Source organism: Crotalus tigris, unplaced genomic scaffold (assembly GCF_016545835.1).
Source record: "Crotalus tigris isolate CLP2741 ecotype Arizona unplaced genomic scaffold, ASM1654583v1 scf7180000018716.860359, whole genome shotgun sequence".
Classification (NCBI taxonomy): Eukaryota; Metazoa; Chordata; class Lepidosauria; order Squamata; family Viperidae; genus Crotalus; species Crotalus tigris.
The window spans coordinates 315,658-332,389 of NW_024097164.1; the positions used below are offsets into that span (position 1 = coordinate 315,658).

Consider the following 16,732-nt stretch of genomic DNA (forward strand, 5'->3'; position numbering starts at 1 on the left):
TCCCACCAAGATCTTTCAGTGTTTTAATTAACAGCACATTACTCAACAAATAATTCCATATGTATGTTCTGTAAACAAACCTCAGGCTTTCATACAGATCTGACCTGAAATGCACTATACTGTATTGCATCTTCATAAATAAACCAGTTAAGTACAAAGAGGCACATTTATATGCAAACTCTCTCACACGAAGGCCAAAGTTTCTGAGTGATGTCTTAAAAGTGTATTTTACTGTGTCTATTCTAGCAAGAATGGGGCAAAATTTTCCATATTTTTCCTAAGATATTTAAATGGCTTTTAAAAGATATTTGCAAATACCCTCATGTAACTGGAAGTTCAATAAAATTGCAAAATATTAACTCCTACTGGAAAATTTTAAAAAATCATAATTTAAATGATTATAGTACTACAGTCATGTGGCAAACTCATTATGTTCAAAGTTTTTTTTAAATAAATACTGAAGGAGCTGTTTCATAAGTTACCACACTCAGCAAAATCTTTAAAAAAGATTACAATATATAGAAATGAATGTAGATTCTATATTAAGAAAAGCAATTAAGAACTTGGTTCCGTATATGCCACACTTTTTTAAGAATTCAGAGACATGTCACATTTTAATAAAATTAAAAGACTTCAACTGATTTTCAGTGACTTTTAAGGTTAATTCTGGGAACACCTTTGTGGATTCTCCTCATCCACAGTCCCATAATAGGTACTGATTGAAAGTGTTCAATGACCCAAAATAATTTCCTGTATCTTTAGCTTCAGAACTTTGGGATTGAAACTTATTTAGTCTCCCTAACTAATATGGTTGAAATCCAAAACTTATTTTCTATGTTCCCATAATGTTTAGTAAAGGAAGTGGGAACATTTCTTTATTTTGGTAGGTAACTATCTATTCCTCCTTCACTTTATTGGCTATTACCAAAAAACTAGTGAAGCAGAAGGAGAGAAAAGAGATATGAAAATATTATGCTTTGCTAATTTTTTTCATAACAAATATTTTGCCAATGAAGCTGTTACTACAGTACTAACTTCATATAACATGAGTTTTTTCTAAGAATTAGAGCTTCAAGGAGATTATTTATCTGATTCTTCTTCATAATACTTTCCTCTGTACTGTAACTTAAATTACTTACATCATGAATAGAGTCCAGGAGCTTTGTCAGTTGATAAAATCGCTGCCAACTTTGCCCAGAATTGTTTGGATGTTTAGTTACCATTTTTCTAAGTTCTTTAATATAATTTGCCCTCATTTCTTCAAATGCAGCTTGACTCTTGAGACCATCCTTGGGAACTACAACAAAATAAAGTAAAATATGCATTATTCAACCTTTTGCCAAATGAAAAAGAAAACTTGTTACAAGTAAGGTCCATTTTTAATGATCAGAGTCAAAATCTGATGTAATGCCATTTCCATACTTCTCTACATTTTGTAGAGTGGCAACTCTATAAGCCCTTTAACTTGTGCAAAGTGTTCCTTATAGAATATTTAATAACAGAAGGCAAGTTTTGAGGTTGCCTGCTCATGCTCTTTCACACACACATCACATAGGAATGAAATATCTTTTACAATACCAAAACTTTTACTAAGTTCCTAAACTTTCCTAGACTTTTAGTTTAGGAAATCATTTCCAATACGTATAATTACTTTCAGAATAAAATTGATAACATTCTTAAAGATGGAAGAAACAGCCTATTAATATTTACTTCTACATATTATATTAAAAATAATGCTTTTGAACCAGGATTATTTTGCAACTTCATTTTTTTAGGTTGCAAATATGGCACCGGTAGAAATTTTACTTTCATTTATTTATCAAATTGAAAGACTGCCCATCTCACTCTTAGAGTGACTCTAGATTGTGTACAGTCAAAAACATAAAAACCATATAAAAAGACAATATCTCAATAAAAAAGGCAGCTGAAACAGGAATAAAATAAAAGTAAAAAGGTGCTAACCAACCCAAAGATTGCATGTTCCTCTGTGAACTCCATACAAGTCAGCAGACCCAGGTCTTAAACTCTTTTAAAAATCCAGGACAGTGGGCTCTACTTCACTTGTGTGGGGGGGAGGATGTTCCAAAGGGCCGGGATGACAGCAGAGAAGCCTGTGTTCCTATATCCCACCAGTCAAAGTTTTTTAACCGACAGGATCTATAACATATCTTCTCTGCCTAACTGGGGGAAGTGGACTGATGTAAATGAGGGGAAGATGGTTCCACAGATAACCTGGTTAAATATCTAAACTAATCAATTAATTGATTAACTATCCAAAATCATATCATTCCCAACAGAAACAATTTTTACAATATTTTTCTTGAAATACTTGAACAGATTTGGCATTTTCTTCTTTAAGAAAATTTCTCATGCTATTTTCCTTCCCAGAATGACAGTGCCATTATTTTGGCTACATTTATGTAACCATATACAATTATATGGCACATTGAATAGATTGCCACTAGAGTGCATAGAAATATCAAATTAACAAACTGTGGCATACAGTATCTAGTTTAAATTTATTTATTTAAATGTCATCTCAAATATTGTGTACTTTTCTGCATTGTGGTAAATCAAGGTAAGCTATATGAAGCTTTAGGATTCTTTCCTGCTTTTTACAGGGCCTGGAACATTCTCTAATAACCATACTATATATTTAAATCTACAAAGTCTATAAGCATTAGATAGTTTTGAAAAATATAAGTACTGACCAGATGAAAGACATCCAACCCCAACTCCACCAGTTTTGGATGCTATCCTACTCATCACTGATTTTCCTTTTCATACTGTTAATAGCAGTCCTCAATTAGAAAATTGTTGTACATCAATGCAAAAATGCATGCTGCTATTGTGTCAAACATTTTTTTTAAATTTAGACATGATTCTCAACCACTATTCTGAAATCAATTTTGAAATAATACAGGTTGAATCGAGTTTTATATTTGGCCTAGTATGATGAGACACACAAGGAATTTGTCTCTGGGTCAGAAGCTCTCAGGTACATGCTAAGCAACAGAATAATGATAATCATAATAATAGTAATAACAATAAGGGGGAGTAAAGAAGATAATAAAAAGTATAAATGTGTGAAAATGAGTACCTAGTACAGGATTCGGTAATGACATCAGAATCTACTTAATACAAAGTATTAATAAGTATTATAACTGTATTCTCCCACCTAGGTTTCATTTTTTTCTTGTGTGAACCTTGGTGGTATAACAATTCTGAAAATCAATTCTCCTTTTGGTGAACATACAAAAGATATCTTGGAACTAGGAAAAGTAAAATGATGGAGTAGACAGGTTTTTGCCTTGATCCAAAATAGCTTATTTTATATAAAATGTGAATTGCAATGTTCTAAAAGTTAGACAGACAATCTAGAATCATCCAGGATAGTTTTACATTACTTCCAGTTTCATGAGGACAATCACTGAGATTTTCTCTATGGTATTATTAGAGACTTCCAAACAAATCACAACTGAATTTTATATGAGCTTCAATACTTTATTAATACTGTGCAACATAACTTCAATAATAGAATATATTTTTCTGATGTTCAATTACACAAAGAAATTAATTTCCTCCTGTAAACCTGAATACTTTTCCTAATTCAACACTCTTCTGTCATTGTCAACTGCAAACAAAACTCCATATATAGATGGTGCTGCAGTTTCATTTAATTAAGAGAAATAATTTGCAACTTCATTGGATATAGGCTTCATGTTAAAATGATCTGAAGGGAGAAAACTGGTATGAAAAAAGCAACATATTATAGCATGGGAGTTTTACTTTCTTATTTTTTAATTCCATATTATTCAATGAATACCCCATGTGTCTGTGTTTTTTTTAAAGAAAAGCTGGACTTTTTAAATAGTATTCCACAATGATGATGACATTAAAAGAAAGATTCAGAAGCTCAACAGCTGTTCCAAAAGAGCAATAATGTTCTAAATGTTTATCTAAATAATTTAGCATCTGGAGGCAAGCAAATTGCTGGTTGGGGAGCTGTTGTTAGATCATTTCAGTTTTGGAGAAGATGCTAATGGGTGGTAAATGGCACTTTATACATTTATACATTTGGGAAGGGAAGGAGAGTTTTTGAATTGGCAATCTGAGAAAAGAAGTAACAGTTAGCTTGTACTGATGCTTTTCTGAAGAAAGGGGCAGAGTATATATAAAGAAACACTTTTGTATTCACAAGCATTCTATAGATCTCAATGAGCGTATAAACCTGTTGCTCTTGTATAAGTAAAAACAGTGAATATCAAAATGACAGGTTTCTTGTCTTCTTCATGAGTGTAGGTTCTGAGTTCTGTTTATTTTACTATTATTGTGCTGTCACAATTGGTTTTGGACAATGGGAATGATTGAATTATAGAAGATGCAAGAAGGGCAACTTGCATCTATACAGTCTCTGAGATCAACATTGATTCCAGCAATGGTTCCACCATTTTTGATGTCAGTAAGGAGAGCTGTAAAATTAATTCCTTGTTCTCTATCAACCTCACAAAATTCATTACTCAAAATAGTTTTCATAAAAAATGGTTTGAATATTTGTTATCATCATCAGGGTAGCGTCCAGTCGATGGGAGAAGCTATTTATAAATGTGGCGCTCTTTGCGCCTGGCTTCTGGATCCACGCACATAGATAGAATTCTGCACTATGATAGCAACCATCCAGTGGCCCACAAGGCCAGCTGCATTAGAACACTCTTCAAGAGAGTAGGCTCCCACTGCAACACTGCTAAGGCTAGGACGGAAGAAAAGAAGCATCTTTTTAAGGTGTGCAGGCACAATGGTTACCCCATGAAGTTTATCAGGCGCCATGGACTACCATCCAGACCCCCCTCCCCGTCAGGTCTCAAATAGAAGAACATACATCACAGAGACTTCACATTACTCTCCTTTACATTAGCAACGTCTCAGAAGCCACGGCTAGGCTATTGGCACCCTATGACGTGAGGGTGGCACATAACCCTAACCAGACGTTGCGATCTAAGGTGATGAGATTGAAAAACCCACTCCCCACCATAGAGAAGTCCAGTGTCATTTACAGGATCAACTGTAAAAGTTGCTCTGCCAATTATGTGGGGGAGACCTCCAAACGTGTGAAAACTAAAATTCACAAGCATAAGTTGGCGGTAAGGAGAGGTGACCAATATTCCCAAATCGGAGCACATATGCTGGAATCTGGGCATAGGTTCAATTTTAATAACGTGCAGGTGATGGCCAGTGACAACATGAAGGGGGGCCTGCTCCTTAAAGAAGCTTGGCTCTCCAACAAAGAATCCATCAACTGACATGTGCACCTATGCCCAGCACACATAACATTAAGAGCATGGGCAATGTGTGACCGTGCCTCCGGAGGAAAACAATGTAACATTACGTGCCTTCAGCAAAGAGGGTTGACAGAGGAGATGAGCCTTGGAAATGCCCGGATAGGGAATAATCAGCAGCTGAGTAATTCTCCACCTGCGGAAACATATGCCCATCTCCCATGGGCGCAGGAGCATATTGACAACCAAGAGCCAACTGCCGATGAATCAAGGGTCTCCCCAGGAACAGCGAGGAGTTTGACAAAGAAGCGATCTTTTATGGATCCCGGACTATTAAACAACCATGATTTGAATGATCGGAATGTCACGTGTAACTCCACCAGCGACTTTGCAACTAACTCCACCCACAACATTTCCCTATTGAGCTGCTCTCGCCTTGGGAATGCAGGAGAACTACGGGAAGATGGGGAGGTTGTTTGTTATAATCTTAGAGCCTCCACACGCTCCCACAGACATTTGAGAGGAACAACCCCCCTGTAGGAATGTACAAGGAGATGCAAATCATGATCGCAAGGACCCCGCCTCTCTCCCTTTAAGGAGGGTTGCACACCCCCAAGTAATGAGTGAATGTATAAACAACAGTGAGGGGACAGCCCCCTCGGGAGAAGGGGTTAACAATCAACTTGTGGGTGCCACGAATCCCGGGGAGGATGTTAAAATCACCCCCGTTGAAGAGAAAATAGAAAGGGGAGTTAACAAAGTGATACGAAAGATCGGGAAACAGGATGATACGAACACAATGGAATCCTGGGCTACGGAGACGAACAATGAGGATATAGTTGTGAAGGAGGATCGTAGACAGAGAAACAGGGGGAGAAGAATGAAAATAGGGAGTACTAAGAGGGAGGATGAGGGGAATAAACAACATAAACACAGACAGTGCACATTTAACTACATAGAATTAAAGAGTACCCCTGACTTACAGTCATACGAAGAAGGGAGGAAGAGCTATGGTATCGGCACAAGCAAGGAAAGTGAGGAAATTACAGCTTGCAATACAGAAACTACGATCAAAACGCAGGTGGATTGGCTGGGACCCATGACGAGGTCAAGAAGCCGTGCGCAAAGAGCGCCACATTTATAAATAGCTTCTCCCATCGACTGAACGCTACCCTGATGATGCTGGCAGAAGCCAGCGAAAGCTTGGTTTTATTCTATTAAAACTTTTTATAGTTTTGTAACTTCCTGGTGTTCATATATTTTATTATTTCACACACACACACACACACACACACACACACACATATATTTATATTTATATATAACCAACTAAATGTGATTAAAGAAGGATATTTTTCTCTATTTCTACTTGTACATTGATGGTTCTGTCAGCAAAGATACATATATAAAAGTTTCAGGTTTAAACAATCAGACATTATATATACAACCCATTTTATAAATATATTTATGTTCTAGATAAAATTGGCACAAAATAAGTGGACTGATATTATGTATATTTTACTAAAGACAAATCTGTAAATTATTACACCAGCAGCCACAGAATTAAATATATAAAAACTGATAATCAGAAACACAATCGAAACTCTACATTTTGGGATGTAAGCCCATTGGCTTCTCATTTGGATCATTACATTTGGCATTTAGCTATCTTTCCTCTTCTGTAGGCTGGAGAAAAACAAAAATGATCGAGATATATTGAGAGATTTCTTCTATGCTAGTTGAGAAAAGTTTCCTTCATGTGGTTACTATTCAGGTTTTCATAGAATTACACAGTTGTAAGTGCAAACCCACTCTCCCAAATTTCAAAAGCAAAAAATGCTGGAAACGGGCAAAAAAAGAGTTGCAAATCATGGTCATAGTCATAAATGTGAGCCAGTTGCTAAGCTCCCAAAATGTGCTCATTTGACCGTGAGGCGGTCGTGTAACATTTTACAGAAGGGCCAGAAGAGCTTTACTAGCCATAAAGCACACTTTCTGAGGCCATTGTAACTCTGAACATTAATTAAATGAGCATTGTAAGTCCAGGACTACCTGCACTGCAAGTGGTGTACATGTAAAAGAACTTAAAAATACTGAAAATACACAGCATTATTCAGATATTATATCTGCAATTGAACCACATTTATTTTACTAGGTATAATTCCTAAACATATTAACAAAATATCACAAAATACCCACAATTTACTAAAATACTTGTCCACAAGGATACAAGGAAAAACCTACCAATGACAACAGACTGAAAACTAAAATTATGAATATGGAGTAATGAAAAAATTAACAACATATATTCTGAAGTTTAAGCAAATATAAGCAAGAATAGCTTCCCTACATACTACATTGAGACAATTATAAATATGTTTTAAAGGAATTTTTAAAGAATTAAAAGCAGAAATGACAAAATGTTTAAAATGTTCATACATTTTGTATGTCAGTATGAGTACAACAGAGGGACAGTTAGGAAGCTAAGATACATTTAAAATATTTTTAAAACCTCCCTCCCTCCGTTCCTTCTTTTCTTTCAAAATTTGGAGACTCAGTGCCAAAAGTCAAATCCTTTCCCCTTTCTTTATTGACTTGGTCATTCATTATTTTTTCTTCCCTTTAAATCAGTATTTTTGGGATAAAATTAAGGTTCCTTTCCTACCTCCTATCTGCCCTGTATCAATTTATTTCTAGAAGTAATTTATTTCAGGTTATAGTTTCAGTGAAGGATACAGATCTTAATATTCTGCTAAACTTCCAATGTTGGCACCAAGTGTGCTAAACACCTGTGATAAATGTTTCTATCCTATAAATACTATGCACATCTTAGATCACCAATTATTTCTTCATAAGAAAGAAAATCAATTATAAGGAATACATATTAAAATTCAATATATAATCAAAACTATAACACAATATTTCTCAGTTTTGGCAGCCTTAAGATGGGTGAATTTCAGCTCCCCCAATTTCCCAACCAGCATTATTACTGGGGAATTCTGGGAGTTGAAGTCCACCAATCTTAAATCTGCCAAGGTTGAGAAGCACTGCTATTATGTGTAGTACAAGATCGATCTCTCTCTCTCTCTCTCTCTCTCTCTCTCTCTCACACACACACACACACACACACACACACACACACAAGGGCACAGCGGGATGGGAAGGCTATAAATGAAGGACTCTATCCAATTTGTGGAAATACTGTCAGTAAAACTATACAACCAGCACTTTTCCTGGGAATAGTCAGAATTTAAAAGATATATTCTGGGAGGCTGAGTGAAGTTAGAAGTAACACTGAATCTACTGCACCCACAGCTCTTTTGCTGACTGGAGAAACTTCAAAATTTCTGCCTTATGTTTAATTGTAGTAGGGTAAGTACTAGAGATATAAACAAATAAACTGAACTCTTACAGGACACCGACTTTTTTCCTTGTTAAATGAGCATATCAAGACATTCTAAACAGTAAATTTTAACTATTTAGATTATTCAGGCACAACCCTGGTAAAAACTGTATTGTAAACAAATTTTTAAATAAATAAGCTTTTTTATTAGTTTATAACGTTCCTTTCAATTTTACCCAGTTTCTACGTGCATTAGATGAGTAAATGGTCCAAATCACACCACAAACCTGATAGATAAATGGAGGTATACTGAAAAACAGAAAGCTGCTTGTTATCAATCATCTCCTAACACTTGGGTGGGCCATTTTGAAGATCATCTTTGAATATAAGCTTATCACAAAAGCAAATTCATATAGGTGAAGGTTTTGTTTAATACAAGAAAGCCGCATTCCATGTATGTTGGAGGCATAACTGAAATTGTGAGGATATTTTACAGATTTTTTAAATTTGGCTGATGTGGTAATTATGATTACTTGCAATGTGACAATTAAGCAGAAAGTAATCTATTCTTCTCTCATATTTATATATGCATGCATGTATTATATGTACATATGTGTGTATATAGTTCAAGCATACATGCAAACTTCCAAACAAAATACTGGATTGCAACTTCGCAGTTGTGTTTTAGTACTAACATATATGAATCTCACAGGCATTTCTAGTAACAACATAATGCAGCTAGACTTTACTTTGAAGCATGCAAGATTCCGTTTTATAAATCAAGCAAATTAATCTTAAAGAAATGCAAATTATCATGCCATGAAGAAAAACTGGGCATGTGCCATGTTGAATTCAGCTTTAATACACTTCAGGTTTTAAAGGTAAAAACAAAACAGATTTATGCTGTACAGCAGAGTTAATGCCATCTTACTGTGGGCTGCAAATTATAACAGGATTTGGTAGATCTCAGTACTGGAGCTAGGATGTCTGTTCTCAATTACCAGCCCCTTTTAGGAGCCTACAAACTATAGTTTGAACTAACTTCAAAGCTATCACACAATGCATTAAAGTAATCAATCCTGATTTTCAAAAATGCTATAGATGTCAAGTCCAAAACACTGAAGAGCCTTCCAGCTCTTAAAATCAAATTTCTTTTCTTTTTTAATTCATCGGACACTGTTTAGTCAGTTATTACAATAATATATGATATTATGGTATTTAAAATTGTAACTGGAATCATCAAGAAACTTACCTGTGCTTAACAGCAACAAAACTTTCATTATGGTGTATTCTTCAAAACTAAGCTGCAGACGAACAAATTGAAGGCTGATCTGGTGCATTCCTTGGCATAATTCGAACATTGCAGATTGCCGCATCCTTTCTCTGTAAAAAACAAGACAGGTAAAATAAAGATATGCTGAAACTTTCAAATGTTTTATTTTTTAATGTTTTGTATTGAGTTTTGATATGCCCTTTGCTGCCTAGAATCACTAGGTGAGATGGATAACTATGTACATCAAATTAATGATTTTTTCTAATTAAGATAAAAAATAATTTATGCTGTTGCCATTGTTAGGCAAAATGGATATACTTTTCCTCAAGGATCGTTTTCATTTCATTAGTAACTGTTTATAGACTACACTCAGACTTTTGTTAACATGATAAAACACTGACTGAAGTATTATCCTGTCAAAATTAATCCCTCATAAGTATCAATGGGGGGAAGCATTTAGATGGAATCATGCAAAAGCTTTTTTCATGAAGGTTGCTAATATCTGACGGGCTACTTAAGTGACTCAGAAACATTTTGAATGAAAATGTTCTTTTTGATTCAGTTCAATGCAGATTTAAACCCAGTTTTGGAAAAGCGAATGCTTTGGGAGCTCTATGGGAATTTTTTTTTAAAAAAAAAAGAGTGCAAAATCATTTGGATCTACTGTATGTTTGGAATAAAGGAACTGTTTTACACTGGTTCTATCCAAATATGATCGGCCTTTGGTTAGTTTAGGAGGATTAGAGTCCTGTTTTTAGACAGCCTAAGAATTGCAGTATGACATTCATCAAGATGTTATTTAATTCTATTTATTATTTTCTCAAAACCACTATAAAGAGTTTTAGGTGGGTGCAAACTGAAGTTCATGTAATGATAACAGCCAGTTTTATCTTCCCTATTCAACAAATCGGCTGAGATATTGGATGTCTTCAACTGACTATAAATGACATTATAAAATTCAGAAAACAACTAAACAAACAAAAACAGGCAAAAAACAAAACAATAAATCCTACAAATATGATAGGGGCACCAGAAGTGCACCAATGGACACATTAACCTCAAGCCCTGGAACAGAGCCAGATCTTAAAGAGCTTTTCAGAACCCCGGGAAAATGGGAACTTTTTTTAAATCTCTGGGGCAATGCTTTTCTGCAGGGCAGAGGTAGCAATGGAGAAGACACTTTTCTTAGGCCCTGCAAAATGACAATTTTTCATAGAAAGAATCGGGACTGCACTTGCTTTGTCACAACATAGAGTCAAGCAGAAACAATTGGAGATCAACAATCCCACAGATAATCAGACCCTGTGTCATGAAGGGTTTAGCAGATGATAAATGGCACCCAGAAGCCCATTGGCAACCAATGCTACTCACATAGCAGTGTGACACATGGGTATAACATATAGTCCAATCAAAAGGTGATCAGATTGTGAGTGACCACCACCTGAAGGACTTCTCAGTTGAAGAAAGCAGCAACTTGTACACAAGATGAACCTGTGCAAACCTTCCTGGCCACAGCTGTGAGTTTAGGAGGTCTCTCAACCAGTGTACCAGTCTTAAATGGGGAGATGCACCACCATCCAAGATCAATAATGAAAATACACCTGAACTGCTGGTGGCAGCTAAAGTCATTCAGTCTTATTAGGACTGAGCCAAAATCTATTTCTCCCAATACCTGAAAAACCTCCAGGCACTGCTGGATTAATACATTGACAGCTTCACCTGTCAGTCCCAGGTTGAGATATAGAGCTAATACCATCAGTACACCGAACTAACAGATAAAGTCATTCAACAGTTTCATGTAGATATTAAACAGCAAAGGGGAGAGTGTTGAATCCTGAGGGACAAGTGACAAACTATGAGCATGACCTCCTCTTCTCTATCCATATAAAGTTTAATATTAAGTTCATTTTTCTAGCCAGATTTACAGCTCACATATGAATGGAAGATGCCAATTATAATAGAATTATAAAATAAAAGCTAGTATTTTGATTCTATAGAGAAGTAATGTATTTTTTCATGAGCGAAAACAAAGGAAAAACAACAAAACAAAATAAAACAAATCCAAAAGTTGACATATAAGTCAAACATCAATTATACTAATTCATTGATTTCTGCACCATCCTAGTACTATGTGAAAACATAAAGAGAAAAGAAATCATACAAGCAATTCTTTCCAGAATCTGGCAATGCATAATTCCTTCCAGATAAGTGAAAATTGGATTTTTCAAGAAGTTAGTATATGGAAAGGACAGGTACACATTAATGTGTCTGTTGAAATGAAAGTAATTCCTCAATTTCAGCAATTTTCCAAATGGGCAGTATTAACACAATCCATGACATGCAGTGTAAGGATTGTAACAACCACTATGAAGGACAGGTAGGGAGAATACTAGTAGAGGGGATCCACAAACACTGATCAGCAGTCAGAAGACATGATGAAACTATTTAGCTTCACAGCTCATGGAAAGATTTAACCATAGTTTCAACTGGGAAACTGTGAACATCCTAGACCAAAACCACTATGGAATTTTTGGAAGCTTGGCATTCAGATCAATCAGCAATCAACAAATAGAGATAAATCACATTTACACATCACTCAAAAGAGACAATGAAAAAATTAAGAAGGAAACCAAAAGACCAGAACACATCCTCACCAGTAACCTACACTGAGATAAGGGTCATGCTAGTATGATGAGTGGTATAGAAATTTGATAAATAAATTAAGCTGGGATTAGCAGTAGATAAACAAGCAAGCAGAAAACAATATACTAATCAAGGAATTTTCAAGGAAAAACTACAATCTCACCAATACTGGGAGGTAAGCTACTATATATAAACAGGAAGCAAACCCCATATTCACTAGCACTGCTGATATTACCTAGTCAGGTAATGAAATGTCTGCAAGCAAACAGCCAAGTTCAAACAGCACCAAGTACTGCACAGATCAAGCCTGAGCTACATATATTCTCTTCTACTGAAACAATGGATCTGTAAGCTTCCTGAACTGGAGGCTTCAAACAAGAAATTATTTTCTGAAAACGTAGGAGATAAAATTCTTGGGTAAACATGTGTTAAAATAGAATAAACAATATAAATATATTTGCTGTTTTGAAGAATTTGTTAAAATGTAATTATCACTTCCTGGGTGGAACAATGAAAACAAAACAAAACAAAAAATACCCAGCATACTGTACATTTGAAGTTTGATAGGAGGCAACTTCAGAACTTTCACAATTATCTGCATTACTTACTCTCAAATGAGGAGGATATTGTTATACATTGAGCAGTGTCATATATTGGATATATTCTCCTATAGATAGAATGATGTAAACTTGACAATGCTTCTAAATATGAAAACTATTTTTATCTAAAGCTAAGAAAAGGCTTAAAGTTACACTAGTTGGCATCTCTCCATCAATCATCACAGCAGCTTAATCTGTTGGCTTTTCTCTAGAAGGTAATCTTTTGACCTTCTTATCTTCCATCCTTCTTCAGTTCTGTTGAGAGCTTTTTGTACTGAATACAACTGCCACTGCTCTATCTTCAACTTCTTCAGGTAGCATCCAAGAATTTATTTTCAGCAGTCTTATCACTTGGATCACGAACTAACCTATTAAGATTTACTAGTCCAAACTGGGTTTTGCTAAAGTCAACAATCTACCTTCAACACCAAGATGTCCATCTTCAATGATCTGATAGTAACCAGCTACATTTTCTGCCTCCCCCCCAATTCTTTTTTTCCAACTCTGTGTATGTGAATTCACTATCCTTTTTCTGTGCCCTATGAAAATCTAAATTATCTTCTATTCCCAGCATCTTATCCACAACAGAATGTAAGTTTAGTATTTTTAGGCTGTTTGGAGAAACACATGAATATATATGTTTATCCAAACAGATGTAATAGTACGCAGCAAGTTTATTATATAATGCACTGAAGAATCCAGAAACTTGAATAAACAGATGCCAATTAAGTAATCAGCAAAACTGAACTACTGATAAATCCTGATCCAGCTCATAATTTGGAGTTGAGATGCTCTTGCACAAGTAATTTCTGTTGAGCTACCGGTATTTATTGATAAATAAATACTCCCTCCCCCATTTTATTTCTAGAACCAAAGGCGTGCCTCACTGACTTGGAGTGAGTTGTATCACATTATCAGATATTCCTAACTAAAAGTATGATACTACTTAATCTTTCTTTTTTATAATTTTACTGAAAATTAACACTTAAAATTGGCATTTTAAAAAATGATCATAATAATTATTCACATATGTTCACATTTTCAGTTTAAAGCTCCCAGATTATAATTGTAATTCTTTCAGATTAAATTTCTATCTGTTTGCTGTACATTACTCCATATTCATTCATACAGTCCTTTAAAACAACATGTATTTTTAAAAAAATAGTGCTCTTTTTACTTTTTTATGGTTTAAAAAAACTCCTACTTTCCAGTATTTGTCAACAGTAGTTTAAAGCATTATTTCAGTATTACATAATGAAAATGTATTTCATCCCACCTATAAAATTCAACCTTGCGCTATTCATTTATTCCATATAGATGCTTCAGCAGCCATAAATGTTCTCTTGATCATTCTCTTTGATCATTATGATTTCTACAATAGCAGAAAAATCTACTTGAGGAAGAGTTGAATATTTCACTTATTGACAATTATGTACTAGACTGAGTTTTGCAAAACCAGAATATTAAATATAGCAGAATAAACTACAGTGCTACATAGAGATACAGCTACATTTGAAAACAAAATGTAACAACATATGGTGAATGTGATAGCTCAGTGGTTAAAGATGCTGAGTTTGTCAGCTGGAAATCTGACAGCTCAGATTCGAGACCCAAGTGTTGCCATATGGGGTGAGGTCCTGCTATTTGCCCCAGCTCCTGCCCTCCTCGCACTTCAAAAGCATGCAAATGTAAGTAGATAGCGATATGATCCAAGTCACGCATATGGCAATAAGTCCTAGTAGAGTACGTTTATTGCACTACTCTACTTATTATAGCAATATCTCCCCAAATCCCCCAAGTCACAGATTCCCCCCTCCCCCAGCCGTTGAGTGAGTAAGTCTAAGCAATAAGTTCTCAAGCAAATGAATACGCCCAGTAAGCTCACAGGGGCAAGTCTAAATCCATATGCAAATCCAAGTCCAAATCCAAGTGAAAGTCTCAATCCAAGTCCAGATCCAGGAAAAGGCCATAAAACAAACCCAAGGATCACAGTGCAAAATCAGAATACAGGAAGCATGGAGCTGAAGATAATGATCAGGAAAATGAATGGTTATCTTTGCCAACTGCTCCTTTCCTGATTAGGAGGGACAAGGCTGCTTCCTCACAAGCATCCTTGCTGACCTTGCTCTTCGTGTCTGTGGATCAGGTAGGGGTGGTAGCTGTTTTTCACTGGAGGCAGCCTGTTACTAATTATCAGTGTTAACCAGTGGCAACCATGCCTCTCCTTTTTCTTCTAGCAGGTAGCTGTCCATCCAGTTGATTGCACCCCCAATGCATAGTGGACCTGGGACTGCGTCCTCCTCCATCCCCAAGCTAAGTACTCCTGGGGACCCTGTCTGATGGGTACAGTTCCAGATCATCATCATCATCATCATCTGACTCTTCCGAGTCAGAAACCGATGTGGACATCACAAATAAGTACCACTTTGGTGGGAAGATAATAGTTTTCCGCATACTTTGGTGTATAGTCATGCTGGCCACATGACCACAGAAATTTCTTGAGAAAACACTGGCTTCCTCGGCTAAGAACCAGAGATGATCCCTGGCCCCTAGAGTCAGACATGATTGGGGAGGAGAAACCTTTTTACCTTTACCAACATATATGCTATAAAACTCACATTAGGAATAAGATAAATTGTGCCTGCTGACTGACTGAGTATTAATCTCCTTCTGAGAACAGAAGAATAGCCTAACACAGGGGTAGGCAACCTTGGCTCTTTTATGACTCGTGGACTTCAAGTCCCAGAATTCCTGCTGGCTCAGGAATTCTGGGAGTTGAAGTCCACGAGTCATAAAAGAGCCAAGGTTGCCTACCCCTGGCCTATCATAAAGCAGAAGGGATGATGTCATTTACATTACAATTTTATATATGTGGAGATGTAATATTTCTACAATATTAATAACACACTAGATCTGAAGAAATGAGCATAAGTTGGAAAGATAAGGAACACTTTAAACTGAATGTAGGACCCTTATTTCTGCTCTAGGAAGTCATCAATGGACATTGCTTATCATCTTTTTCATATCTGCCCACTATATTAACTTTATATTAATGGGAATGACAGATCAGTAAATATGAATCTATATATGAATCTAATAGCAGAGCTATGTGATCTTTTATATGCTTTTACACAGCCCTTGCAGGATTTCAAATGAGACTAGACAGGCACTTTGTATTATAACACAATCTGCCAACTTACATAACTGATATAGCTCCCATAACAAATGTAGAAAACGATACACCTATTTTTATCTTATACAGTAGTTTGAATATATTTTTTCTAATGAAACTAATAATTTTTAAATATAAAATGAAACATTTTCTTAGCTTTTTATAATTGCATACATGTTCCTAATGATGAAGACTATGTAATTGTGAACCACATTTGCTCAACCTACAGAAGCATTTTCTATCACTGCAGGGGCGGTATTGCTGATTATGAATACTGGTGTTGTTATTACTGTAGCCTTGAATGGACCAAGTTGATTGTTTTCCAGAAGATCATAGCCGAGGTAACATTTTCTTCTGGGACACTGTGTGTATACCTAAGTAACTACTACTCTTTAAGTTTAAGTTTCCAACTTTAAAATCAGGAAG

At 35.7% G+C, this 16,732-nt stretch overlaps 1 protein-coding gene across 5 annotated transcripts in view; it reads right to left on the minus strand.

Annotated features, from left to right (window-relative positions):
* NR3C2 (nuclear receptor subfamily 3 group C member 2) overlaps positions 1–16,732 on the minus strand; it is a 166,949-nt gene that overhangs the window by 11,747 nt on the left and 138,470 nt on the right. For all 5 annotated transcript variants that reach the window (XM_039355662.1, XM_039355664.1, XM_039355663.1 and 2 more), the window contains 2 exons: positions 9,872–10,002; positions 1,140–1,297 (listed from right to left, as the gene is read on the minus strand). In XM_039355662.1, coding sequence (XP_039211596.1) covers positions 1,140–1,297; positions 9,872–10,002 — 289 coding nt within the window. The remainder of the gene's footprint in view (positions 1–1,139; positions 1,298–9,871; positions 10,003–16,732) is intronic.